General features: G+C 38.4%; 1 protein-coding gene across 10 annotated transcripts in view; it reads left to right on the top strand.

Moving 5' to 3' along the window:
- The window catches only part of CASK (calcium/calmodulin dependent serine protein kinase), a 493,794-nt gene that overhangs the window by 312,728 nt on the left and 153,110 nt on the right, over window positions 1-27,956 (top strand). For all 10 annotated transcript variants that reach the window (XM_066250386.1, XM_066250384.1, XM_066250381.1 and 7 more), the window contains exon 9: window positions 5,675-5,758. In XM_066250386.1, coding sequence (XP_066106483.1) covers window positions 5,675-5,758 — 84 coding nt within the window. The remainder of the gene's footprint in view (window positions 1-5,674; window positions 5,759-27,956) is intronic.

Below are 27,956 nucleotides of genomic sequence, written 5' to 3'. Positions count from 1 at the left end.
GAGGGATGGCTCTGTGGCCTCTGCCTCAGGCACTAGAATAGCTCTGGTTGCAACAGAGCAATGCCCCAGATGGGCAGAGCATCGCCCCCTGGTGGGTATGCTGGGTGGATCCCGGTCGGGCGCATGCGGGAGTCTGTCTGACTGCCTCCCCATTTCCAACTTCAGAAAAATACAAAAAAAATAAATAAATAAAAATAAAATTTCACTTTCTTCCTAAATAATAATAGAGCTCTTTTCACACCCTTTGTAGTCTTAATATGTAGACCCTAAAGTATTCTACTGTACTAAAATACAGAAAAGGGTATTTCTGTCAAGTTAATCAATTTGAATTTTGGAAAATCAATCAACACACCAATTAAATGTATATTGAGCATCCCATGTGCACAAGGGATGATAAATCAAGCACAAGGTACATTCTATAGAAATTTTCCTGAATTCATATGACATTACTGTTAGTTTCAGGTAGTAGTAGTAGGTGATCTAGAAAATACTGTTTTTATTTTTTGGACTCATTTATAATGACTGGGGGTTCTGTTATTGCTTGTTTTCTGGATACCTTACTAGGTTTTTTTAATTTCATAATTTTGTCTGTGTAGAAAATATCAGAAATCATAATATAGGTATAGTTCTATAAACTAACATATTTTTTACTGTGTCCTTGTCTCTCTCCACTTCACCTTCAGGAATGGTGAGCAGAAACGGTGTTCACTAGAAATGGAGTTCACAGTCTACTATATACTAAACTTCCCAGTCTATTAGAGAGAGAAAGGCATAGTCAGGCTCTGAAATGAATTTTCAAATGATACTGATATAACAAAGATAACCTCAAAGAGTCACGTGTGGGAAGGAGCACATAGGAGTACAGGCTCAGAAAGACTAATGAGGAGCATAGAGATCACTGGAGGCTCCAGGGGTTTGTTGTACTGAAGGGGGTCGTGTGCTACAGAGGGGAGTACATGGGAGCAAAGGCAAAGCGATGCTATAGAAGCCTAGGCTGGCCACTCAGGACATGACAGGGGCCTGCACCAGGGAGTGAAAGTGGGAGTGGGAAAGAAATACCCAGGCTGAGAGACTTTAAGGGAGGAAAATTGATGAGGCTCAGTGAGTAATTAGAGGTATTTAAAAAAAATAGGAAGCCCATAGGAGCATTAAATACGTAGAGTGGAAGTGTGATGTATTTTAAACTTTTTATTTTGAAGTAATTTTAGACTCGCATAGAAGTAGCAAAAGTAGTAGAATTCCCATGTGCTCTTCACCACTCTTCCCTACCCCCCACCCATGATAATATCTTTTATAACCATAATACAATTATCAAAACTAGGAAAGCAACATTGGAGCACTATGATTAGCTAAACCACAGGCCTTATATGAATTTCAGTTTTTATATATAGTTCTTTGTGTGTATGTGTATAGTTTTATGACATTTTATTACCTGTATAGAACTGTATAAACATCGCTGTGATCTGAATGTAGAACTGTTCTGTTACCCCTCATACTGTGCCTGAATAATCATATCCTGTCAACTACTGATTCATTGTCCATCACTATAATTTTTGTCCTCTTGAGAGTATTATTTGAGTGGGATTGTACAATATGTAACTGTTTAGGAAAAACTCACTTCTCTGTGTTTCTCCCTTATTTTTAAACTTACTCACAACACTTCTGCCATGAGATGTGTGTGGATTTTTTCTCACACCAAGCAGTTTTCTTGGCACCAGCAGGACGTCCTACACTTCAGTCAAATTCTGACACTACCCCTAGTCTCATAGAAAGTGCCCCCCCACTTCAGATGCCATTTGCAAGTAGTAAGTCCCCAGGTTACCCACAACTTTTATCCCACTTAGCTACAAATTGGAGATTTCCATGATTTCTCCTCTCCTTGGATATGATTATTTGCTAGAACAGCTCATAGAACCCAGGGAAACACTTTATGTTAATTAAACATTGCCAGGCATAACACAATTAAATTTATAATCTATAATCAGTAAGAGCAGTCCATTAAAAGATTCTATTCCTTGTTCTAAAAGAGTAATTTTATCCTTTTCTCTGCTAATTATTTGATAAATTCTTATGTATTGGTGAACCTGTTTTGGCTCAGTGCAGAGGAAGAATGTTAAGTCCCTAAAGGTAATGAAATGATTTCTAAGATCTTTAGTACATAGAATCTACCAGAGATGAATGTTGTAGTCATTTTATCACTGAGTGTCATATATTCTCAAGAAAAATATAATTTTGCTCTCCAGTGGAACTCCTGTAATATGGTGAAATTTTGAAAGGGCTAACTGTAAAATTCTACGTAAAAATTCAAAATTAAATTTTGTAAGTACACGATACCAAAACATTGATTTTAGAAGTGGCTCATATGCAAACAAGAATTTTAGTTACAGCCTGACCGGTGGTAATGCAATGGATAGAGGTCCCAGGTTCAAAACCCCAAAGTCACGGGCTTGAGTGGGCTCATCCAGCTTGAGTGCAGGCTTGCTAGTTTGAGCGTGGGATCATTAATATAATCCCATGGTCGCTGGCTTGAGCAAGTGATCACTGGCTTGGCTCCAGCCCCCTGGTCAAGGCATGTTTGAGAAGCAATCAATGAACAACTAAGGTGACGCAAGTACAAGTTGATGCTTCTCATCTCTCTCCCTTCCTATAATTTCTGAGAAATAAGTAATATAAACATGTAAAGCACTAGAAAAGCCTAGCACACAATAAGCCTTCTGTAAACGCCAGCTCTGATGGTGAAAATTATGTCCAATTTGAGCCATAACTTTTGAAATAACTAATGTGTAGCATTAACTCCACTATATTATATAGTTTTAAAGAATAAATTCATAATTGTGAAAGTCCTAAATTCAGTGCCTGGGACATAGTGAAGTACTAACTTAATATTTAATATAGTCTGAAAGTTTATAACCCCCCCAAAATTTTTATTTCCATCCCAGACTTCTCTCTCTGAAATCCAGGTTTATTTGTCCAAGTACCTACTTGAATCTCCACTTGAACTTTATGTATCTGAAGCATAGCATATCCCAAACTGAAGTCCTGATCTCTTTGTCATCTCAGTTGGTGTCAGACTTCCATTTGCTTCCAGTTGAAAATCTTGGTGTAGTCCTTGACTCCTCTCTCTCACACACCATATCCAGTCTGTCAGAAAATCCCGTTTTCTCTACCTTCAAAACATATTCAGAATAAAGAACTTCTGTTCTTGGAAAGACACTGTTAGAGAATGAGAAGACAAGCCACAAACTGGCAGTAAATATTTGCTAATTATATCCCTGATAAAGGACTTATATCCACAATATATAAAGAATTCTTAAAAGTCAACAATAAGAAAACAACCCAATTTAAAATGGGAAAAGATTTGAACCGACACTTCAACAAAGATACGTGGATGGCAGATAAGCACACACAAAGTTGTTCAGCATCCTTGGTCATTAGGGAAATACAAATGAGTGCCACAATGAGACTTCTGTACACACTCATGTATCAAAGTGACTAAAATGAAAAAGACTAACCACACCAAGTAGAATAACTGGAACTGATACACTGCTATAGAGGTGTAAAATGATACAACCACTTCAGAAAACAATTTGGCCATTTTTTAAAAAGTAAAACATACTCTTATAATATGACCCAGCCATTCTATTCCTATGTATTTATCCAAAAAAAAATGAAATGTACAAAGTCTTATACATTAAGGTTTATAATAGGAGCTTTATCTGTAATAGCAAAAATTGGAAAGAACCCAGGGTCTATCAACAGACGAATGGATAAACAAATTATGGTATATTCTAACAAGGGAGTACCACTTAGCAATGAAAGAGAATAAATTTTTGATACACACAACAATATGGATGAAGTTCAGAATCTTTCTACTGAGTGAGAGAAGCCAGTCAAGAATGAGTACATACTATGATTCAACTTCTGCTAATTATACCTTAGTAAAAATTTTGGGGGGAGCAGAACAAGATACATTCAGAGTTGATATCCTCTTTACCCTTTTTATTTTTTTCCATCTAATTTCATCCACTCTCCCCTGGATTCCTGCAATAGCCTCCTAACTGATCTTCCTGTGTTTTTTTTTTAAAGCCTCACCCCTTTCCAATCTACTCTCAACACAACAGAGTATTCCTTTAAAATTGTCAAATCATGTCACTTCAGCTGAAAATCCTCCAGCTGCTCTCCCTCTCACAATGAAAACCAGAGGCCCTTTATGACCTACCCTAGCCTTATCACCTCTCTGATATGGTCTACTGTTTACTTCACACTTGGGTCTCCTCGATACTTCTAGAAAATTTTAGGCACTCTTCTTCCTTTGGACCCCTGCATTGATTGTTGTCTCTGCCTAGACCAGTCCCTCCCCTCTTTTGGATGTCACCTTCTTAACTGGGCCTATTGTGACCAGCATATTTTAAGTTGTTCCCAATCCCTCTTGGTCTAGTTTTTGCTTTATTCCATAACACTTTTCACATACACTATAACTTATCTTTTTTGGATTTTCTTATCTCCTCCCATCAGAATATGAGCTGCAGGAGGGGCTGCATATTTGTTGGTTTTGTTTACTTGTGTATTCCAAGTACATAGAACAATGGTACATAGTAGGATCTCAAGAAATATTTCTGAAATGAATACTTATAGCATATAAACCTTTAAGATACAGTGACAAACTGGAGTAGAACCAAAGGAGGGGGGAGATAAGAAGAATGACAAGTGCTTTGAAATATACATGAAGAATAGTTGAGGCAACTGGAGACATGATCACAGAGAAGAATAGATTTAGTGGAAGTATGATCCCCTCTTAACTACTAAAGGGTTATTATATGCAAGAAATAGCATGTTTGTTCTGTAATGCCCCAAAAGTCAGTTATGGGCCCAAGCAAGCCAGTTATAGGCCACGGCTCAGTAAAAAACTTTCTCACTTCTTAAAATTGTAATGGGCTGCCTTAAAGTAACAATCTCCTACTGAACAATGATCATCAATCAGGGATTAAAGGGAATCTCACATGGGGAAATGGTTGAATTAGATGGCCTTAAAGTTTGTTTTAGTTTGAAGATACTGTGACTTTTTAAATCTGGTTATTCGAGACAACTCAGAATGCTGAATTAGTTGTGGAGTTAATTTTTTTTTAAATAAATTTTATTAATGGTAATGGGATGACATTAATAAATCAGGGTACATATATTCAAAGAAAACATGTCTAGGTTATTTTGTCATTAAATTATGTTGCATACCCCTCGCCCAAAGTCAGATTGTTCTCCGCCACCCTCTATCTAGTTCTCTGTGCCCCTCCCCCTCCCCTAACTCTCTCCCTCCCTCCCTCCCATGTCCTCCCTCTTAATTTTTCAAATGCTCATTTTATCTAGCAAGATTATGTACAAGGAAACTTAATACCTTAATCATTATATAATTAATTATTTTAGCCATATATCTGAAAATTACATGACCCATTATTTCATCCCTTTATTATTGATGAAAATAAAATTTATTTTTCTATTAGTTTTGATGTTAATGTGTCTCATTTGGGAATGTTTACCAGTATCATGGAATAAAATCTCCAGTCTCTTAGAATTCAATCTAAGTTTCACATTTAGGAATTTGGACTTTATCTTGTTTTAGGTTAAGCTTCTTCACTTCTTTAAACAGTTACAGATGTTCATTATCTTTCTTGTTTTATAGGAGAGAGATCGTTATGCCTATAAGATTCATCTTCCGGAAACAGTAGAGCAGCTGAGGAAATTCAATGCAAGGAGGAAACTAAAGGTAAATTAAAGAAATTACCAAAAAGCCAGGCAGATACAGTTGATGATAATGTTTTTATTCTGTCTTGGGGCCCGTGATCATTATATGTCCTACTGTTGATCATTATTTTTCTTATAGGTAAATTCTCACTTCCAAAAATTAGCACCATTTCAATAAGATTTTAGTTTTTTAAGTCATGTAAGGTAATATCTAAGTACGAATCTAAATAATAAGTTATAATAAAAGGAAAATTAATCATATTCTAAATTTGTATTTTTAAAATTCATAGCAGAAATAAAATTACTTTAAAAACAGCAATTTACTATTATTATATATTCTTGTTGAATATGAATCTAGGCCACATTTTCTCAAACAAATATTTTGACCAAAAAAAAAAAAGTGTGTAGCCTGACCAGGCGGTGGCATAGTGGATAGACCATTGGACTGGGATGCGGAAGGACCCAGGTTCAAGACCCCGAGTCGCCAGCTTGAGCGCGGCTCATCTGATTTGAGCAAAAGCTCACTAGCTTGGACCCAAGGTCGTTGACTCGAGCAAGGGGTTACTCGGTCTGCTGAAGGCCCACGGTCGAGGCACATATGAGAAAGCAATCAATGAACAACTGAGGTGTTGCAACGAAAAACTGATGATTGATGCTTCTCATCTCTTTCCGTTCCTGTCTATCTGTCCCTATCTATCTCTCTCTCTGACTCTCGCTCTGTCTCTAAAATAAATAAATAAATAAATAAATAAATAAATAAATAAATAAATAATTTTAAGAAAAAGTGTGTAAATTCAGTTCAGTGGAAATAACACCGAATTAGGATTGGAACGAGGACTGAACAACTATCACAAAGCAGTAAAAAAACCCACTACTTTGGTCTATTGGGAAATATTTTGATTACTTTTCTCATCCTTTTTTATTCTTCTAGGTACCTTTCCACTTTTACCACTCTTTTTATCCTTCACCACACCAAAAAAAGAAAAAAAATTGTAGTTACTCCATATGGGAAGCCCATTTGACTTTAAAAGGTTTTTTAAAAGACCTAACATAAAATAATGAGTCTTTTCAGCACTAAGCAAAAATTGTATGGGAGAACATTTCTCCCTTCCCCCAACAGAGGAAATTCTGTTATGTTTTGGTCTTGAAATTAACTTATGTTTGACCTGCTTTTGATTACTGTAAAAAATTTTAACCCTGTCCTCCAAATGAATGTATAGCAGTCTTTAGCCATGTGACTCTTGCCAACTATAAAACTCGTCTTTGTGAGTATTTTCAGATGCCACAAGTTGTAATGATATTACAAACTATTATTCAAGCACTGAAATATGTGAATGATTATATACAACGCTAGAGTTATGAAAACATTTATATGAATTTTAGAGAACCTTTGTAGGCCACATTATGCTATGGAGCCAAACTGTCCAACATGATAGCCTCAAGGCACATGTAGTGATTTAAATATAAATTAATTAAAATTAAATAAAATGGAAAGATCAGTTCCTCATTTACACTAGCACACTTCAAGTGCTCAATAATCATATGTGGCTAGTGGCTACTGTATTGGACAGTGTAGGTACAGGACATTTCCAGCATTGCAGGAAGTTCTCTTGGACAAGGGAATTTTATCATTGTTGATGATGGTTATTCCCAGTTAAGCCTTCCTCCCAGTTATTTTTGCAGCAAGGGTTCAAACAGGCTTTTCTCTCTTTGTCTTACAAGTCATTGGCAAAAATAATTATTAAGATGGTGCCCAAAGAAGTTTCCCAAGACTTTAATTTTTTTGTTTTGATACACAACTGAACCAGTACAGCCTACAAAAAAAATCTTATTATTCAAAGTGAATTTTGGTCAGCTGGTTTTGAAGTTAGTTCTCCTTGCCCCTAGAAACATGAATTATACTACTTTCTCAATTCTTTCCTAAGGCCATCTTAACTCAAATGCTATTTAGGCCTATGTGACATTACTCTGGGGCTGAACCTTTCATTGCCCAAGTACAAGGCTCAGGGTTGCCCCATTACAACAAACATGTGCTATGTTTCTCCCAGTGGCACAAAATCAGACTTGGATCTAAAATAGTCAGAGTGGTGACTAAGATTTATTTGGACAGGGCCAAGCTGTCACAGCAGAAAGGGTCATGTGAATTTACCACATCCCTTTGCAGGGATATTTAAAGTTTCATGACCCGCCAGACAACCTTGAATTAGGAACATCAGCAGCATTAGGAGTTTTCCAGCTTCTGCTACAGCTGTATTCCTTTGAGTGATTCATCCACTCCAGTTAAAACATGCTACACCTACCCTCCTTCGGGAAGTATTTCTCCACACTCTGTCTCTTCCATGAGCTTCTAGAACAGAGGTTGCAATTTCCCTGGATTCCAGAGGCCCACCACAAAAGTTGTTTTCACAAATGAGTACCTAAGTATCCAGCCTTCCACCTAGACACTGTTTTTAAGCTTCTCAAATGGTGGACAACAACTAAATTGTAATGACTCCCTTTGAAGTGACTAAAAGGGAAGTTCACAGAAAGCAGTAGAAAATTGCTTTTATTCTTAGTCAGAGATAGGGAATTTTTATTGTTGGTGACAAGAAGAAAGAGGAGTACAGCATTATGGGAAAGAGTCTGGAGCTATTGCCTTATGTGATTCCTGGCTCTGACACTAACAAGCTGTGTAAACTTGAGCAAGTTATTTAAATTCTCTATGCCTCAACTTCCTTAGCTATAAAATAGCGATAGTGATAATATATTGCTCACAAACATTAGGGGATATTTCAAAATGAATATGAAGCAATCAAATATCCCCTAATGTTTGTGAGTAGTGTAGCTAACTGATAGCATTGTTGTACAATTTTAATGAATTAATACATTACAACAGTTACAACAGTACCTAGCAGTCATAAGTGCTCCGTAAATATTGTTTACTATTAACATTGTTGTAGTTGCTGCTGTTTCATTAGGATTTTAATGTTAATACCTTTGATTTAGTACTCTTATTTATAACTCCTTAATGGACACTTATTTAGTACTCTTATTTAGTACTCTTATTTATAATTCCTTAATGGACACTCCATACCATTTTAGCTTTTTACCAGTTATTGACATTAACATTCTGAGGTTTTTAAAAGCTTTTTATGTATATAGAACACAAAAACTTTCATTGGATAATCTCTATTTTAGGCATTTTTGATCATTTCAATCATTTTCCTTTACAGTATCTAGAAAGAGAGGATCTTATACTTGTTATAAATTATGAGATGCACTTGTCTTCCATTACTCTCCTCTAGTATCATGGTCATTATGCGATACACGTTCTTTAGAGCAGTGGCTTGAGTGTGATTCCCCAGACCAGCAACATCACCTGGGAACTTAATAAAAATACAGATACTCAGGCTCTAGTATAATTAAGCAAGAAAACAAAATAAAAGGCATCCAGATTTGAAAGAATGTAAAATTGTCTCTGTTTATAATGACATGATTCTGTATGTAGAAAATTCTAAGGAATCCTCAAAAAACTATTAGAAATAAGTTTAGCAAGGTCACAGGATATAATAAGATCAGTATCTAAAATTGAGTTGTATTTCTGTATATGAGCAATGAACAATCTGAAAATGAAATTAGGAAACAATTCTATTCACAATAGCATCAGAATGAAATATTTAAGAATAAAATTAACAAAAGTATAAGACTTGCACACTAACATTTCTGAGAGAAATTCAAGATCTAGATAAGTGGAGAGGTAGTTAATGTTCGTGGGTTGTTAAGGTGACAATTTTTCCCAAATAGATCTATAGATTAAACAAAATCCTTCTCAAAGTTTAAGCAGAAATCAACAAACTGACCCTAAAACTTATATGGAAATGCAAAGGACCTAGAATAGCCAAAATAGTCTGTAAAAAACAAAGTTGGAAGGCTCATACTTTCCAATTTAGACTCTTACAATAGTTATCAGGACACTGTGATACTGTTGCGGTGTAAAAATAGACGTGTAGATCATGGGACAGAATTAAGAGTTCAGGAATAAACCCTTACATTTATGGGCTGCTGATTCTCAACAAAAGTGTCAAGGCAATTCAGTCTTTTCAATAATTGGTCTGGGAGAGTTGTCTATCCACATGCAATAAAAGACATAAAAGGCAACATATTGGATAATTCTGTTTATTTGCATTATCTAGCCTAGGTATTTATAACCATAAATCCATATAGAGAGAAAGCAAATTGGTGGTTTTCTGCTATGGGGTAGTGACTGCTTAATGGTATAGGGATTGGGAAAAGGGGAACTGGAGATATTTTGGAAGTGAACAAGTGGTGGCTGCACAGCATTGTGAATCTACTAAGTATCACTGAACTGTACGCTTTAAAGTGGTTACTTTTATGCCATATGATTTCACATAACCCACTTTTCTATGCCATGTGACAAGTATTCTTAAATACTGTCTTGCATTTTGGCACACTTGAGGAAAAAGACACATTTCCATAGTAACAGTGGCTCACTGCACCTCTCAACTCATCCAAGAGACCACCACTACCTCCTTCAGCCCCAGGCATGTAGAAGGAAAGGGTGTGTGTTTATTGAGAAAGCTCCATTGGTGATTCTGATATGTTCACCTTATTGAGAGTTATTACTCTAAATCACAAACTGGAGTGGTTCTACAAAAAAATCCATCATATGTACATATCATAATTTAATTAATCAGTGGTTAGTCAAAAAGATTGCTTCCAATTTTCCATGGCCATAAATACTATTACATTGACTATTTTCATTAATAAAACTTTGTATAGCTTTGATTATATTCTTAAGGTAACTGCTCTGCTACTGGAATTGTTGACATCAACGTGTATACACATTTTTTTTTTCTGAAGTGAGAAGCGGGGAGGCAGAGAGATAGACTCCTATATGCACCCAGCCAGGATCCACCCAGCATGCCCAGTAGGGGGCAATGCTCTTCCCATCTGGGGCATTGCTCCATTGCAACGGGAGCCATTCTAGTGCCTGAGGTGGAAGTTATGGAGCCATCCTCAGCATCCAGGCCAACTTGCTTCAATGGAGCCTTGGCTGTGGGAGGAGAAGAGAGAGATAGAGAGAAAGGAGAGGGGGAAGGGTGGAGAAGCAGATGGGCACTTCTCCTCTGTGCCCTGACCAAGAATTGAACCCAGGACTTCCACACACCAGGCCGACACTCTACCACCGAGCCAAATGGCCAGGGCTGCAAAGTGTATACACATATTTAAGATTTTTTTTTCTTTGTATTCAGGGAGAGGAGAGGCATAGACAGACTTCTGCATGCACCCTGACCAAGATCCATTCGGCAAGCCCACCAGGGGGCGATGCTCTGCCCATCTGGGGCATTGCTCCATTGCTCAGCAATCAAGCTCTTCTTAGAACCTGAGATGGAGGCCATGGAGCCATCCTCAGAGCCCTGGGCAAACTTGCTGCAATTGAGCCATGACTGCAACAGGGGAAGAGAGAGAGAGAAGCAAGGGGGGGTGGAGAAGCAGACGGGTGATTCTCCTGTGTGCCCTGACCAGGAAACAAACCCAGGACATCCACACACCCGGCCGACACTCAACCATTGAGCCAACCAGCCAAGGCCATATTTAAGATTTTTTATCTTTATAAATAAGCCTCCAAAAGGTTTATACCCAAGCAGGTAATTTGCTAGTGAGTTTTTTAATTTTGCAGTTGAACCTTTTTCTCATTTAGAAAGTTTTGTGAAACCATTCCATGCCAGAATATAAAACATTACTTGTTTTACTTTGCTGAAATTTCAAGACAATTACTCATTATTGGTTTTAATAGTATCAATACTCTACAAACAGAAATTGTTTCTTTCCATATTTGTACTTTCATTTTGGCATTTAACTTCTACAGAAGGATGCAGGAGACAACAAATCCCTAATGAGAAAATTATTTGGGTAAATAGAAAACAATAACATCATTTTCAGGCTGTCTTTCAAACTAGATTCTAAAAAGTTTATGGAACCATGCATGTGATTTGAATTATTATTATGCACTTTTTATTCTCCTTTATTTCATTATTTTATTTTATATCTGTGAATGATGATGAAAATTTTCTTTTCCCCATTTTGGTTGCCAGACATTTCATATGTTGGTATTGGGTTGTTGGGTCTTTGTTTTGGTTTTTGCCCTTTAATGCTAAGCTCTAGAATTTTAATACTTCAGTTTTCAAAATCCTCTAGAAACAATAATTCCTTTGATAAACTACACAGGCCTGAGTGTGGGTCTAGATATGAGAATCCTATTTTCTCACACTGAATGTTAGAATGCATGGGACAGACTGTGCTATCTAGGCTTTCTAGAAAATCTGTGCTGTGTGTGCCTCTTTTTTTTATTTTAATGGGGTGACATTGATAAATCAGGGTACATACATTCAGAGAAAACATCTTTAGCTTATTTTGACATTTGATTATGCTGCATTCCCACCACCCAAAGTCCAGTTGTCTTCCGTCACCTTCTAACTGGTTTTCTTTATGCCCCTCCCCTCCCCCAACCCCCTTCCTCTCCTCACCCCCACCCCATAACCAACACCCTCTTATCCATGTCTCTCAGTCTCATTTTTATGTCCCACCTATGTATGGAATCATATAGTTTTTAGTTTTTTCTGATTTACGTATTTCGCTCAGTATAATGTTATCAAGGTCCATCCATGTTGTTGTAAATGATCCGATGTCATCATTTCTTATGGCTGAGTAGTATTCCATAGTATATATGTACCAAAGCTTTTTAATCCACTCATCCACTGACCGACACTTGGGCTGTTTCCAGATCTTCGCTATTGTGAACAATGCTGCCATAAACATGGGGGTCCATTTCTTCTTTTCAAACAGTGCTATGGTGTTCTTGGAGTATATTCCTAACAGTGGTATAGCTGGGTCAAAAGGCAGTTCGATTTTTAATTTCTTGAGGAATCTCCACACTGTTTTCCACAGTGGCTGCACCAGTATGCATTCCCACCAGCAGTTCAGGAGGGTTCCCTTTTCTTCACATCCTCACCAGCACTTATTCTGTGTTCTTTTAATGATGAGCGCCATTCTGACTGGTGTGAGGTGATATCTCATTGTGGTTTTAATTTGTATTTCTTTAATGATTAGTGATGTTGAGCATTTTTTCATATGCCTATTGGCCATCTTTATGTCCTCTTTGGAGAAGTGTCTATTCATTTCTTTTGCCCATTTTTGATTGGATTGTTTGTCTTCCTGGTGTTGAGATTTACAAGTTCTTTATAAATTTTGGTTATTAACCCCTTATCAGATGTATTATCAAATATGATCTCCCATTGTGTAGTTTGTCTTTTATTCTGTTCTCATTGTCTTTAGCTGTGCAGAAGCTTTTTAGTTTGATATACTCCCATTTGTTTATCCTGTCTTTTATTTCACTTGCTCTTGGAGATAAATCGGCAAATATATCACTGCGAGAGATGTCGGAGAGATTACTGCCTATGTTTTCTGCTAAGATGCTTATAATTTCACAGCTTACATTTAAGTCTTTTATCTATTTTGAGTTTATTTTTGTGAATCGTGTAAGTTGGTGGTCTAGTTTCATTTTTTTACAGGTAGCTGTCTAATTTTCCCAATACCATTTATTAAAGAGGCTGTCTTTACTCCATTGTGTGCTCTTACCTCCTTTGTCAAATACCAGTTGTCCATAGAGCTGTGGGTTTATTTCTGGGTTCTCTGTTCTGTTCCATTGATTTATATGCCTGTTCTTATGCCAGTACCAGGCTGTTTTGAGTACATGGCCTTGTAGTATAACTTGATATCTGGAAGTGTGATACCTCCCACTTTATTCTTCCTTTTCAAGATTGCTGAGGCTATTCCTGTTCTCTTTTGGTTCCATATAAAGTTTTGGAATATGTGTTCTCTATCTTTGAAGTAAGTGATTGGTAATTAAATCTGTATTGCATTGAATTTATAAATTGCTTTGGGTAATATACACATTTTAATGATGTTTATTCTTCCTAATCATGAGCACGGTATTTATTTCCACTTGTTTGTATCTTCCCTGATTTCTTTTATCAAAGTTTTATAATTTTCCGAGTACAAGTCTTTAATCTCCCTGGTTAAATTTATTCCTAGGTACTTTTTTTTTTTTTGGTTGCAATGGTAAAGGGGATTGTATCCTTAATTTCTCTTTCTGACAATTCATTGTTAGTGTATAAAAATGCCTCTGATTTCTGAGTATTAATTTTATATCCTGCCACCTTGCTAAATTCATTTATCAGGTCTAGTAGTTTTTTGACTGAGACTTTAGGGTTTTCTATATATACAATATCATATCATCAGCAAATAATGATAGTTTTACTTCTTCCTTTCCAATTTGGATGCCTTTTATTTCTTTTTCTTGTCTGATTGCTGTGGCTAGGACTTTCAGGACTATGTTGAATAAGAGTGGTGAAAGAGTGCACCCCTGACTTGTTCCTGATCTTAAGGGGATTGCTTTTAAATTTTACCCATTGAGTATGATGTTGGCTGTGGGTTTGCCATAGATGGCCTTTATCATGTTGAGGTATGTTCCCAATATCCCCACTTTGCTGAGAGTTTTGATCATGAATGGGTGCTGGATTTTATCAAATGCTTTTTCTGCATCTATTGCAATTATCATGTGCTTTTTCTCCTTCCTTTTGTTTATGTGATGAATCACATTGATTGATTTGCGAATATTGTACCAGCCTTGCCTCCCCAGAATAAATCCCACTTGATCATGGTGTATGATTTTTTTTATATATTGCTGGATCCGGTTGCTAATATTTTGTTGAGGATTTTAGCATCTACATTCATCAGGGATATTGGCCTATAATTTTCTTTCTTTGTGTTGTCTTTGCCTGGTTTTGGAATCAGAATTATACACACCTCATAAAAAAAAGCTTGGAAGTATTTTTTCGTCTTAAAATTTTGAGAAGGATAGGAGTAAGTTCTTTTAATATTTGGTAGAATTCACTTATGAAACCATCAGGCCCAGGACTTTTCTTTTTTGGGAGTTTTTTGATAACTGTTTGAATCTCAGTTGTTGTAATTGGTCTGTTTAGGTTTTCTGATTCTTCCAGGTAAATTTTTGGAAGATTATATGTTTCCAGGAATTTGTTCATTTTATCTAAGTTGTCTAGTTTTTTCACGTACAGTTCTTCATAGTATTTTCTTACAATATTTTGTATTTCTGTGTGTCAGTTGTTATTTCTCCACTCTCATTTCTAATTTTATTTATTTGAGTCCTCTCTCTTTTTTTCTTGGTGAGTTTGGTTAAAGGTCCATTGATCTTGTTTACCTTTTCAAAGAACCAGCTCCTGGTTTCATTGATTCTCTGTATTGTTTCTTTAGCCTCTTTGCCATTTATTTCTGCTCTGATCTTTATTATTTCCTTCCTTCTACTAGCTCTGGGCTTTACTTGTTGTTCTGTTTCTAGTTCTTTTAGATGCAGGGGCAAGTTATTTGAGCTTTTTCTAGCTTCTTGAGGTATGCCTGTAATGCTATGAACTTCCCTCTCAGGACTGCTTTTGCTATGTTCCATAAATTTTGAGTTGATGTATACTCGTTATCGTTCGTTTCTAGGAAATTTTTAATTTCTACTTTGATCTCATTGTTAACTCATTGTTATTTAATAACATGCTATTTGGTTTCCAAGTGTTTGAGTATTTTTCAGTTTTTCTGTTGTGGTTGATTTCTAGTTTCATGCCACTGTGATCATAGGAAGTGCTTGATATGATTTCAATCTTCTTAAATTTGTTGAGACCACTTTTGTGCCCTAACATGTGGTCTATCCTAGAGAATGTACCAGGAGCACATGAAAAGAATGTATATTCTGCTGCTTTAGGGTGAAAGGTTCTGAAGATATTTATTAAATCGAGTTGATCTAGTATGTCCTTTAAGTCTGATGTTTCCTTGTTAATTTTCTTTCTTAAGGATCTATCTAGTGATGTTAGTGGGGTATTGAAATCCCCTACTATTATAGTATTGCTGTTGTTCTCACCCTTTAAATCCATCACAGTCTGCTTCATATATTTAGGTGCTCCTCTATTAGGTACATAGATATTTATAACAGTTATATCTTCCTGTTGGATTGCTCCTTTATCATTATGTAGTGACCTTCATTATCTCTTACTATAGTCTTTGTTTTAAAGTCCATTTTTTCTGATATAAGTATTGCTACCCCAGCTTTTTTTTCATGCCTATTTTCATGAAATATATATATTTTTTCCATCCTTTTATCTTTAGTCTATGTGCATCTTTTGTTTTAAGGTGTGTCTCTTGTAGAACGGCATATGTATGGTTCCTGTTTTCTTATCCACAAAGCTACCCTATGTCTTTTGAGTGGATCATTTTATCCATTTACATTTAAGGTTATTATTGATATGTAATTGTTTATTGCCATTTTATTGTTTAAAACTGTATTCCACTTTTTCTATATTCTTTTTCTTCTTTGATCTGTTTACAACAGGCCCCTTAGCATTTCTTGCAGCCTTGGTTTGGTTGTAGTGAATTCCTTGAGGTTGTTTTTTTTTTTGTTTGTTTGTTTGTTTTTGTCTGGAAAGCTTTTTATTTCTCCTTCAATTTTAAACGATAGCCTTGCTGGATAAAGTAGTCTTGGTTGTAGGCTCTTGTTCTGCATTACTTTGAATATTTCTTGCCATTCCCTTCTGGCCTCAAGTATTTCTTTTGAGAAGTCAGAAGTCATCCTTATGCGGGCTCCTTTGTAGGTGATAGTCTTTTTTTCTCTAGCAGCTTTTATTTTTTTTATTATTATTATTTTTTTTTGTATTTTTCTGAAGTTGGAAACAGGGAGAGACAGTCAGACAGACTCCCGCATGCGCCCGATCGGGATCCACCCAGCACGCCCACCAGTGGCGATGCTCTGCCCACCAGGGGGCGATGCTCTGCCGCGCCTGGGGCAGAGGCCAAGGAGACATCCCCAGCGCCCGGGCCATCTTTGCTCCAGTGGAGCCTTGGCTGCGGGAGGGGAAGAGAGAGACAGAGAGGAAGAAGGGGGAGGGGGTGGAGAAGCAAATGGGCACTTCTCCTATGTGCCCTGGCCGGGAATTGAACCCGGGTCCCCCACACGCCAGGCCGACGCTCTACCGCTGAGCCAACCGGCCAGGGCTTTCTAGCAGCTTTTAATATTTTCTCTTTATCACTTAGCTTTGGTATTTTCATTATGATGTGTCTTGGTGTTGATTTCTTTGGGTTTTTCTTTATTGGAGTTCTCTGTGCTTCTTGAACTTGTGAGATGTTTCACTGCCTTAATTGAGGGAAGTTTTCAGCTAATATATGTTTGAACAAAGTCTCCATCCCTTGTTCTTTCTCTTCTTTTTCAGGAACCCCTATGATGCAGATGTTATTTCTCTTCATGTTGTCACAGAGTTGTCTTAGGGTTTCCTCAGACTTTTTGAGTCTCTTTTCTTTTTTCTGCTCTGCTTCCATGCCTTCATTTATCTTGTCCTCTAACTCGCTGATTTGATTCTCAGTTTCATCCATCCTGCTTTTAATTCCTTCCATTGTGTTCTTCATTTCTGATATTGTATGTGTCATTTCTGACTGATTCTTTTTTATTCTTTCAATGTCCTTTTTTATACCTGCTATCTCTTTATTTAGGTGTTCGTAATGACCATCTATTATTGTTCTAATATCTTTGAGCATCCTAATCATCGTTAATTTAAATTCTTTATCTGTTAATTTGGTTATATTTGACTCTTTCAGGTCCTTTTCTGAGGATTTCTCTTGATTCATTTGTGTTACATTTCTCTGCCTTCTCATTTTGAATATATAAAAGAAGGTGTTGGCCACTGGAGTCCACTGGGTGTGGCCTCTGTGTTCCCTAGGTGTGGTCTGTCTGCAGGCCCGCCACCCCCTCTGCTGTTGCTGGCTAGGGCGTTCGGGTATGGGCGTTTCCGGTGCCTGCCCACTTGGGCTGTTGCTGTGGTTTCCGCCTCTCCTTCATGGGAGTGGCTGTGATCACGTGCTCAGGCGTACAAGCCTCAGTGGCCTTGGCCTTTGCCTCGCCCCCATGGGTGGCATTATGCTCCACCCTGAGGGAAGGGGTGAGCACCTTTGTTCAGCTGCAGGTCTCTGCCTCATTCCAGGCTTTCGCCCTGCCCTTGCAGGAAGAGCCCACTCATGGGACAGCTGCCAGCCTTGGCTCCGCAGGCCAGGCAGGACTGCGTGCCCATGCTCGGTAGCGGTACTCTGCTTGTTCTGGGCTTTTGGCTCCAGCCCCACGGGAGGAGCCGGCTCCCAAGTCAGGCCACAAACCTCAGTTCCACAGGTGCAGCAAGGCTGCGCTCCTGCGCCCTTGCTCAAGGGTGTTTCTCCACCCTTCCAGGGCTCCTGCCCTTTCCCCGCAGGCTGGATTGCAGGCAGCCCACAGCTGGGCTTAACTACTTTTTTTTTTATTTTTAAAGAGAGAGAGAGAGAGAGAGAGAGAGAGAAGGGGGGAGGAGCTGGAAGCATCAACTCCCATATGTGCCTTGACCAGGCAAGCCCAGGGTTTTGAACCGGCAACCTCAGCATTTCCAGGTCGACGCTTTATCCACTGTGCCACCACAGGTCAGGCAGGCTTAATTACTTATGCACGTCTTCTTCTCCCCAGTCGGGCAAGACTGAGCTCACACCTGGGCCTCAGCGATGGTCTGCCAGCTTCCGCCTTTGCCAACAGAACCGCACCCCGCCACCGCCCACCTTCGGGCAAGCTTTCAGCCGTGTGTGTGGGGACGCTGTAGCTCAGACCCTAAGACTCACTACTGTAGTCCCAAAAGCTCCCTCCTTCTAAGCGACTCTGCTCTGAGTGCCGTGGGAGAGCTTGTTTAGCTGGTGGCCTGCTTCCCTTTGCTGGTATTGCTGTTTCCAGGGGAAATGTTCACTTCAGATTTGGGGAGTGACTCGTCCCAGAGGTTAGGGTAGCTGCCTTTCAAACTGTTTTTCCCTGTGCCTCCGAGATTACACTCTCTTCCTGCTACTCTGCTCCTCTCCTCTCTCCCTGTCCCCTAGAGCCCCAGGTGTGTGGTTGTGAGAGAAGTTTTCTGCACGGTCCCTTTAAGAAGAATTCTGGGTCTGAGAAATCTGTCTCTTTCTCACAAACAGTATCCTGACTTGTTTCCAGCTAAATACTGTCCATACACTTCTTCTAGGCTCTGGGGCTGCAGGCTGAGGCTTTGTTCCTGGGACTCAGGACCCTCCCCTCTCTGCTAAACTCACTTCCCGCCACACGAGTCTCTTTCAGCTGCCATTTGCTGCGAGGAGCTGGGCAGCCCTCTCCACGTTTCTGTTTTTCCTACCAGTCTCAGTGTGGCTTCTGTGTTCCTTGTTTGAAGAGTCCTCTTAGTTTAGTCCAAAGTTGGTTTTTCCAGATAATGGTTCTTAAAATTAGTTTGTAATCCACTTTGGTTCTGGGAGGTGGAAGTTGGTACGTCCGCCTACTCCATCGCCATCTTGTCTCCTGTATTGTGTGTCTCTTAAGGAGACACAGCAGTACTCGAACCCTGGCTCTCACCTACTTGAAGGAGTTGCTGAGCAACAGGGGAGGGGGAGGTGGTAAGGACGAGGGAGACATAGCCGGGAGTCTGTGAATGTCTGAACTTGTCACCCTAGAGAAGAGGCTCAGGAGGGAATGTGTTCTAGAAATCAACCCCTTTGCTTCATGAATTATTTCTATATTTAGAAAGCAAATTTCCCTACAGTGAAGTATGTCAAAGACATTCTGTATAAATAGAAGCAACATTGCTGTCAGTTCAGGACATGATGAGTTGAATCTATGCAACTCAGTTTTGGGGATAGAATCATTTATATATTGTATATAGAGAGTAAGGGAGATTCCTGATAACTTCCTACAGTTTTCATTCATTGATTTTTCAAATTGCAGAAGTATAGTCTGCATGTGTCTCTGACTTGCCAGTTGGTCTCTAGGGCTCTTGAACTTTGCAGAACTAGACAAACTTTGTTTAGGCATGCTGTTTTCCAGTACTTTATAGAGCTGCACTATCCAATGCAGTAGCCACTAGACATATGTAACTATTTAAATTTTAATTTATTAATTTAAATAAGATTTTGAATTTTATTTCTTTTATTAATTTTTCCATTGATTTGAGGGGGGGACAAAAAGAATGGAGAGAGAGATAGACAGGGAGAGGGGAAGAGAGAGAAGCATCAACTCGTTTCACTTAGTTGTTCCATTTAGTTATGTATTCACTGATTGCTTCTATACATGCCCTAACTGGGGGTCAAACTGCGACCTCTGACTCACTCAGTTATTGCTTTATTCACTGAGACACCAGGACAGGGCCTGAAATTGATTTCTCAGTTTCAGTAGCCTCGTGTCAAGTGCTTGGTACCACATGTGACTAACAGCTTCTGTATTGGACAGCAGAGATATAGAGCATTCTTATCTTTGCTTGAAGTCTTATTGTACAGCACTGCTATCTAGAGTCTTGGCACCTCCAAGAGTAATGTTTACACCCATGTAGCACCTTTTGAGAGGTCAACCAGGAAGCTCTAGTAGCTGCCTTTTGGCATTCTTCCCCTTTCTGTTAATTTAACAAGAGCTGGCTTAAGGACATGTCAAGGACCTTTGTGCCCTCACAAAAGCCAACATTTACACATAGCCCTCTCCTGTAGTGAGCATTTGTGAAGAGGCAGTCGGTTAGCATAACAGTTGTGGATACTCAGAGCAGAAATCTAGTATCTAAAATACACCTTTAGCCCCTGACCAGTTGGCTCAGTGAATAGAGCGTTGGCCGGACTACAGACGTCCTGGGTTCGATTCCTGGTCAGGGCACATAAGTAAAGCAACCATATGCTTCTCTCTCCTCCCTCTTCCCCTTCTCTCCCTTGTCTCTTCCCACAGCCAGTGATTCAACTAGTTCAAGCATCGGCCTCAGATGCTGAGGATTGCTCAGTCAATTTGAGCATCAGCCCCAGACGGGGGTTGCCGGGTGGATCCCAGTCAGGGGGAGGGGAGGCATGCGGGAGTCTGTCTCACTATCGCCCCTCCTCACTCAAAAAAATAGTAATGTTAATAATAATTAAAGTGATTTCGATCCTCCTATATTGATTTTACAGTGCAATTCTATTAATTTGTGATTCTGAAATGTAAAATTATTATTTCCTAAGATAAGCAGTATGGCCTTTAGGAGTTATTATGTGAATCAAAAGACCATCTTGATAAAGTACTTTTTCACAGACCAAAAGGATTCCAAAGATATCTATGCCATATAATTGCTTGTAAATATAGTCATACCTACTACACTTACAAGTCTCATTTATAACTTTCTTCAGAGGACATAGCATAGCCTTCTTTAGTCATATATCTTGACTTAATGTTATAAAATTGCAGATTTTAGGCCTGTGTTTAGCTTATGTTTGAGTATCATATGTGTGTAGGCTATGCTGACTATACTGAATGATAACTTTGGCTGTGGCTATATGGACAGGTATCAGAATTTCTGATTTAATGAATTATCTCACCTCATCATTTAGGACCTAATATTTTTTTAAAGAGAAGGACTTTTATTTTAAGAAACTGGATCATGTGATTATGGGGCTCACAATCCCAGGACATGCAGTTAGCAGGCTGGGTGGGACTCAGGGAAGCAGGTAGGATTGTTCCCATCTGAAAGTAGGAGAGGACTGAAATCCCAGCTCAGCAGTTGGGCCAAGTCATTTTTCTCATACTCAGGGAGGGTGAGCCTTTGGGTCTATCCAGGCCTTCAGCTGATAGGACAAGGCCCACCCACACTTGGGAGGATGGTCAGCTTTCACTCAGTCCACCCACTGACACAGATGTCAGTAGGACATAATCTTAAATGTAATCAATTGAAATCCTTTATCATTTTTACCTTAGAATGATTTCCTAGCCTTTTGGTTATCATAGTTCAGCCTCACCCTCTCCAAGCTTAATGTTTTGCATTCATTATTCTGCATCATAATAAGATGACCCTCCCTTGAATTCTGTGTCACACATATTTGTATGTCCCTGTGATAGGCTTTCCCCCCTCAATATAGTCCATTATGACTGTGTGTTACCTTACTATTTAGGTAAAAAAAAAAAATAAATAAACAGTTATTCTACATCTTCTACTTGTGTGTTTTGTATTTAGACTTGTTAAAATGTAGCTACCCTTACACCTATCAAACTTCATGGTTGCTGAGCTCGCTTACGAGGCACCAAAAAGGGACTGCATGTTGGTTCTTTGCTATTGACTTCAAGGAACACTCTCATGTTCCTTACTTACTTTGTTGGCTTGTTAAGTTCATTTAGCAATTTAACTTAGCAGAAGTCTGAGCTGTTTTCTTGTTTTCTGTTTCCTTAAATGAGATACAAAATCATCTAGCTGAGCGCATTCCATTTTGATGTTTGACATATGAACTATAATTTTAATTAAGTTAAGAATTATTTAGTTGTAGTTCTCTTTTTCCTTGAGTTTAGAATCTACCTTCTCCTTTCTAGGTTAATATGCTCAGTAGAAAATTGCATCTTTAGCCTGACCAGGCAGTGGCGCAGTGGATAGAGCATCGGACTGGGATACGGAGGACCCAGGTTCAAAACCTCGAGGTTGCCTACATGAATGCAGGCTCATCCGGCTTGAGCATGGGCTCACCAGCTTGAGCACAGGGTCGCTGGCTTAAGCGTGGGATCATAGACATGACCCCATTGTTGCTGGCTTGAGCAAAGAATCACTCATTCTGCTGTAGCCCCCCTCCATCAAGGCACAGATGAGAAAGCAATCAGTGAACAACTAAGGTGCCACCACAAAGAATTGATGCTTCTCATCTCTCTCCCTTACTGTCTCTCTGTCCCTGTGTCTGTCCCTCTCTCTGACTCTCTCTGTCTCTGTCACACACACACGCACACACACACAAAATTGCATCTTTAATATTACTTGTCTTAACATATTGTGATTAGCCTTAACTCAAAATTGATATGTTTTACTCTCAAAACATACTAAAGTATACCTACTAGATTAGATAGAAAACTATCAAGGGTTTAACAAAGTAGTCAATTTGAAAAACTACTTGTATAAGATCAGAGCTCTTTAATAACAGTAATATAGTACAGGGATTAGCAAACTATGGACTGAGTACCAAATCTGAGCTACCACCTATTTTGACATATAAAGTTATTGAAATTCAGCATGTACATTCATGTATGTATTGTCTATGGCTGCTTTTACACTAGAACGGCAGAGCTGAGTAGTAGCAATGAAAACCATATGGCCTAAACCCTAAAATGTTTCCTGTCTGGCGCTTTGCAGAAACAGATTGTCGACCCCTGGTATAGTAAAAACCCTTGAACTGGGGAGAGTAGTTAGAGAACCCTAATTCTGTTTGCTCTTAATTCTGTCTCAAACTTGGCAGCAATCTTAGCAGGTTGCTACATCTCTCTGAACCTCAGTCTCCTTGTCTGTAAAATTAGTCTCTAATAATGAATCATCTCTGAGGTTGACTCTCAAACTAATAAAATTCTATAATCCATAAAGTGTTTTCCTAATAGTTTTGTGAAAATTCAAACCACATGCAGTCATTAAGTTTTGAGAACTAAGTAAACAAAACTAATAGTCATAAGAGATAAATTAGGAACTTACTACGTTGTTTCAAAAGAATTTACCTCTCGAGGCTCTTTTAAATTCTGCTTTCTTAGTAGTACAAATAAATCTAGATATTTCACTTCAGTGGTAGCTAGGACAGGTCTTGAAACAAAAACTAGCATATTCAGAAACTCAATTGAACTTTATCTGGGAATAAAAATAAAGCATCTCTAAAATTTCAGTTTCAGTGTGTGGGAAACATATGATTTGATTTATAAAAATTCCTTTCCCACTAGCTTTTAGGGAACATATAATATGCAAAGTGAAATAGGATTCTACTGTAGAAAGAAGAACTCAGCAATTTTATCATGGTAACTGACCATAAAATTTTGTGTAAGAACCTCTTATGAATCAACCCTAGACTTTTGGAAATATAAAAAGTTGCCTAGAATGGTATCATCAATATCACTGTTCTATTTTTTGTTCTTCCCTTTCTGCAGTCTGTCTATTTTTCAATTTCTATTTGTAGAAAGAAACTCAAACATGACCCCTCTCCCACAAAAAAAAGAACTTTGTGGAAATGTATTTATACTAATGTTTTCATATATTTACTAAATGCCTACACACATAAAAGATTTTCTTTTCAGAGAAATCGAAGAGTTCAATATTTAAAATTTAGACTTAAGAGTACTTAAGTGAATTGATACTTAGATTACCTAAATGAGCATTTCTTCCCTAGGCCAGCAAAAGGTTGTGTTCATGTTCTAGCTATATATTAGTAGGGTTCGTAATGATTTGCATTTACAAAATGCTTCACAGTTTGCAGATACTTTTATATATATTATGATTTTTGACAATCCTATTAAGTTATGTCACTTTTAATATGTTCACTTTACAAAGGAGAAAACCTGCAGAAGTTAAGAGATTGACCTAGTAGGTTTATGCAGCGGGAAAGTGACAACGCCAAGGAAGAGTCCTGCAGAATTGAACACTTATAAAACGACTTTTATGATTTTTATTGTTACTGAAACAATAATTTCCAACCATTTTCCACCCAAGAACCCTAAAGGATGTCATGATGTCAGTATGACAGTCATTCTCACCTTGGAATCAGAAGAGGCTATGCATATGGTTTAATAAGATTTACATGTGGTTGACTCTTCCAAGTGACCTAATTTAAGAAACACTATTTAAGAGCAACACATAGTCATTTTTAACAACAAAAGGGAAGAGAGAAAAAAACATTAAAAAAGATAAATAACTCATATTCCTACTTCCTAGAGATACTTATTTGTTATATGTTCAGTTTCTTATATCTATATTCGCCTTTTTTTCCCAAAAGTAAGACCATACTGTAGATTGTTTTAAAAGCTTTTTTATGTAATTTATCACAAGAGTCTGTCGCGGTCCAACCACAACAAGTCTATTATGGGGTCTTGAACAGGAAAAGTTATGGAATTGAAATAAATGATAGACAGGGACTTAAAGATACACACACACAAACACACACACACACACACACACACATACACACGGGTTCAGGAGGATGCCACAGCAAACAGTCTCTACTGTTCCTTAGCCGTAACGTCCTTGCTCCCAGAAACATATACACTTTTATCCATCAGCAATTCAATTAGTTTTCCAAGGCAACTCAAAGACAGCCCCCACCATACCATCCATATCTACTTGACACTAATAAGAAACTAGCTTCCAGACTCCTCCAGAGAACATGGGTGAGGCAAATAAGAATCAGGTGTAGCTCTTTGTTAACGAGGCAAATGAGGTGGGATTTGGGCCCAGCACCTCTGTCCAGATTGCAAAAATACCCTGTCGGTCCCCAACATACCCCCCTTTCTATTCTTATTTTTTTAAAACTTCAATTCATGTGCTGTGATTTATACTCATCTGAATTCCCATGTTCCGATTTGGAAGCAGACTGGAAAACTATAAAATAAACAACAAAATTGAAATAGCCAATGCTAACAGATAATTGTACTATAACAAGTGTCCTAATACAATTAAATGATTAAATTATCAAGCAAAGTCTTAACTAATACAACAGGATCTATAATAAAAATTCTTACAGTCTTAAGTGTCCTTAACATGTTAATGTAATTTCACCAAGTCCATGTTTATACCATCATCGCTTCATATTATTTGTAAATGTAACACAACCCCACTTCAGTCTGAGAACTGTCCCAAAGAGCAAGAGTCACACACATTCAGGAAAAGTCCACAAGGCACTGGAGTTCTGGTCACATTTCCACACTTTGTAGCTAAAGCCCAAGTCACAATGACCACTGCTTCTAGCAGATAATGATTGAGACAGACTGGTAAAGCCATCTGCAGCACATATGGAGATGGATATTCCATTTTCTTTAAACTAGAGAGATAAAACCAGGGTGCCTTTCTCTGGAGCTCTGGAGCTGTGGCGTGGTGAAGAGAACCTTGGGATAAACTATGCTGGGTGGCAGAGGTAAATTCATCTAAATTAGGAGCAGGTTCCAGCCTAAAATAGACATGGAGCACTAAGGCAGGAGGAATAAAAGAAACACTATATATTAAACAAATCGGCAGAAAATAGACTATCAACACCCACAGAGATCTTCGAGGGATGAATAAAGATCCAAGTATTCATGCAAGGCATAGTAAGTGGCCCTCATGTCCACAAGAAAAGAAATCAGTTTACCTGTTACTTGGAAGAAATACCCTAGGCTCATCCACAGTGATGTGAGATGGGGCTGATGGCCTTGGGCACTTTTAGCCTTCAGTGGCAAATCCCAGGAGGCTGGGCAAGGTTAGGTCACAGGTGGCTGGAGCAGGGCTGGAGGAGACTGAACCCTCCCTTATAGGAGTGAGGGGGCAGCTTACCTTCCAGTGTCTCTTTTTTTCCACAGTAAAGGTATGTCCCTGTTAGGGGCAAAGAAACCTGGCAGGCTTTAGCTCAATCACCTTCCTTTCAACTCTTGAAGCAGGGCCCTGATGAGTCCTATGAGGCCCCTTTGGGGCATTGGAGCCTTTAAGGGTGCATGGCAAGAGTTGATATTTTTCCTGATCTCTTTGGGGCTTTGTCTGCCTTTTCTTTTCCTCTTGGTCATTACAGACCTTAGAAGCCATGCTCAGATCTCACTGAGGGTTTTGAGGGTCCATATCTGCCTATATAAACTTTTTCTATATATCTGGAACTATTTAGAAAAAGACAAAACAGTGTTACTAGTTGGGTCAAATCAAAGAGGGTAGAAGTTTGCAAAAGAAAGAGGTTTGGCATCTCCTGTACATCAGCATTCAAAAGAAATTTTTTAAAGTAAATATATTTGCAGTAGTTCCAGGATATGACCAAAATATACTAAATACATTTTCAAGTAATATTTCCATACTTATCAAAACACTTCTATCCAATCAATCAACAGGCAATTCAAAGAGTAAAAAAAAAAATTACACCTTTGTTAAGCAAATCAACCCTGCTTTAAGCTTTGCAGCTGCAGCAACTTTAGCTTGCAGCAGTTTGGCCAAATTAGGAAATCTTTAGGATCTACATTTCATTTTATTTAAATTTTAATTAGCGTGCTTTACTTGTTCAAATTAAATTTTTTTTTAATTTGTAGGGATGATATTTTATTTTTACAATATTAGAGTTGGCATTTCCAATTTTGGCATGCATAAACTTAATTCAGGCCTTGAAGACAGACACATTTAGACATTAAACAAAGACTTCACATACAATTACACAAATCAAGAGTGAAACCTGGGATTTTAGAGATTAGAATGTGGCCTGCTTACGTAGGGCTATTTTAATAGGAATGTGGTAAGGATAAATACTAAACAGAAATCTCTCTTGAAAAATCTCAAGTGGGCCATATGAGATTTTTGTTTAGGCACATCCAAACAGGCTCCCCCTTTGCCCTCTTTCCAGGCCTAGAATAGGAAAGAAATAAAATGATAGTTTAGAGAAAGTTAGAGAATAATGGGGAAAAACTGTAATTTTCCCAAACTCTTACGTCTTTTTATTTACTAAAGCTCAAATTCTAATAGCTGCTGCAACTGGCAGCCTAGACTAATCATGCCGAGTTGTGGGCTGCTGAAAGCCTCCATCTCAACCCCAGCTGAGTGGCAGACCTAGTTTACCAGGGAAAGCTTCCTCGTTCACCTCCCTGCTTTACCTTTCCTTTGGCTGCAGCCTCCGCCAGTCTGGGCCCAACCGAGCTGCTACATTGGAAACAAGATTCACAGGCAGAAGTATTTCCCTGACCTTCATTCTTTCCTTTGTCCTGCCTTTTATCAAAAATTCTTGGAATCCTCACCTTAAGGGCTGTGGCAAAAGCAAGACCTTGCATGTATGAAGTCCCAACATCAGCGCATATTCTGATATAAACTTCTTTTTCTATCACTATTCTTTCAACTGTCAGAATCAGCCATGAAACAAATTCTTGATATTGCTCATCAGGACTTTGCCTAATATTGCTGAATTCCTCCATTTTTTCCCCTGCATCTCGAGCCTGACCCAAAGCTTGTTGGAGTGGGGATCTCCAAGGGTCTGAGACAAAGACTTTGGGAGCAGAGAGCTGCGGAGGCACAAAGTTTAAAATGACCAGAGCTGTGATATTCTCATTTCCCAAGTTATTCTCAGGCTCTTAAGTTTTTCTCATATTTACATTCCTCTGTTTCTACCTCATTCTGTTCAAACAGCTTCTTCTC

Source organism: Saccopteryx bilineata, chromosome X (assembly GCF_036850765.1).
Source record: "Saccopteryx bilineata isolate mSacBil1 chromosome X, mSacBil1_pri_phased_curated, whole genome shotgun sequence".
Classification (NCBI taxonomy): Eukaryota; Metazoa; Chordata; class Mammalia; order Chiroptera; family Emballonuridae; genus Saccopteryx; species Saccopteryx bilineata.
This window is presented reverse-complemented; position numbering and strand designations above follow the sequence as displayed.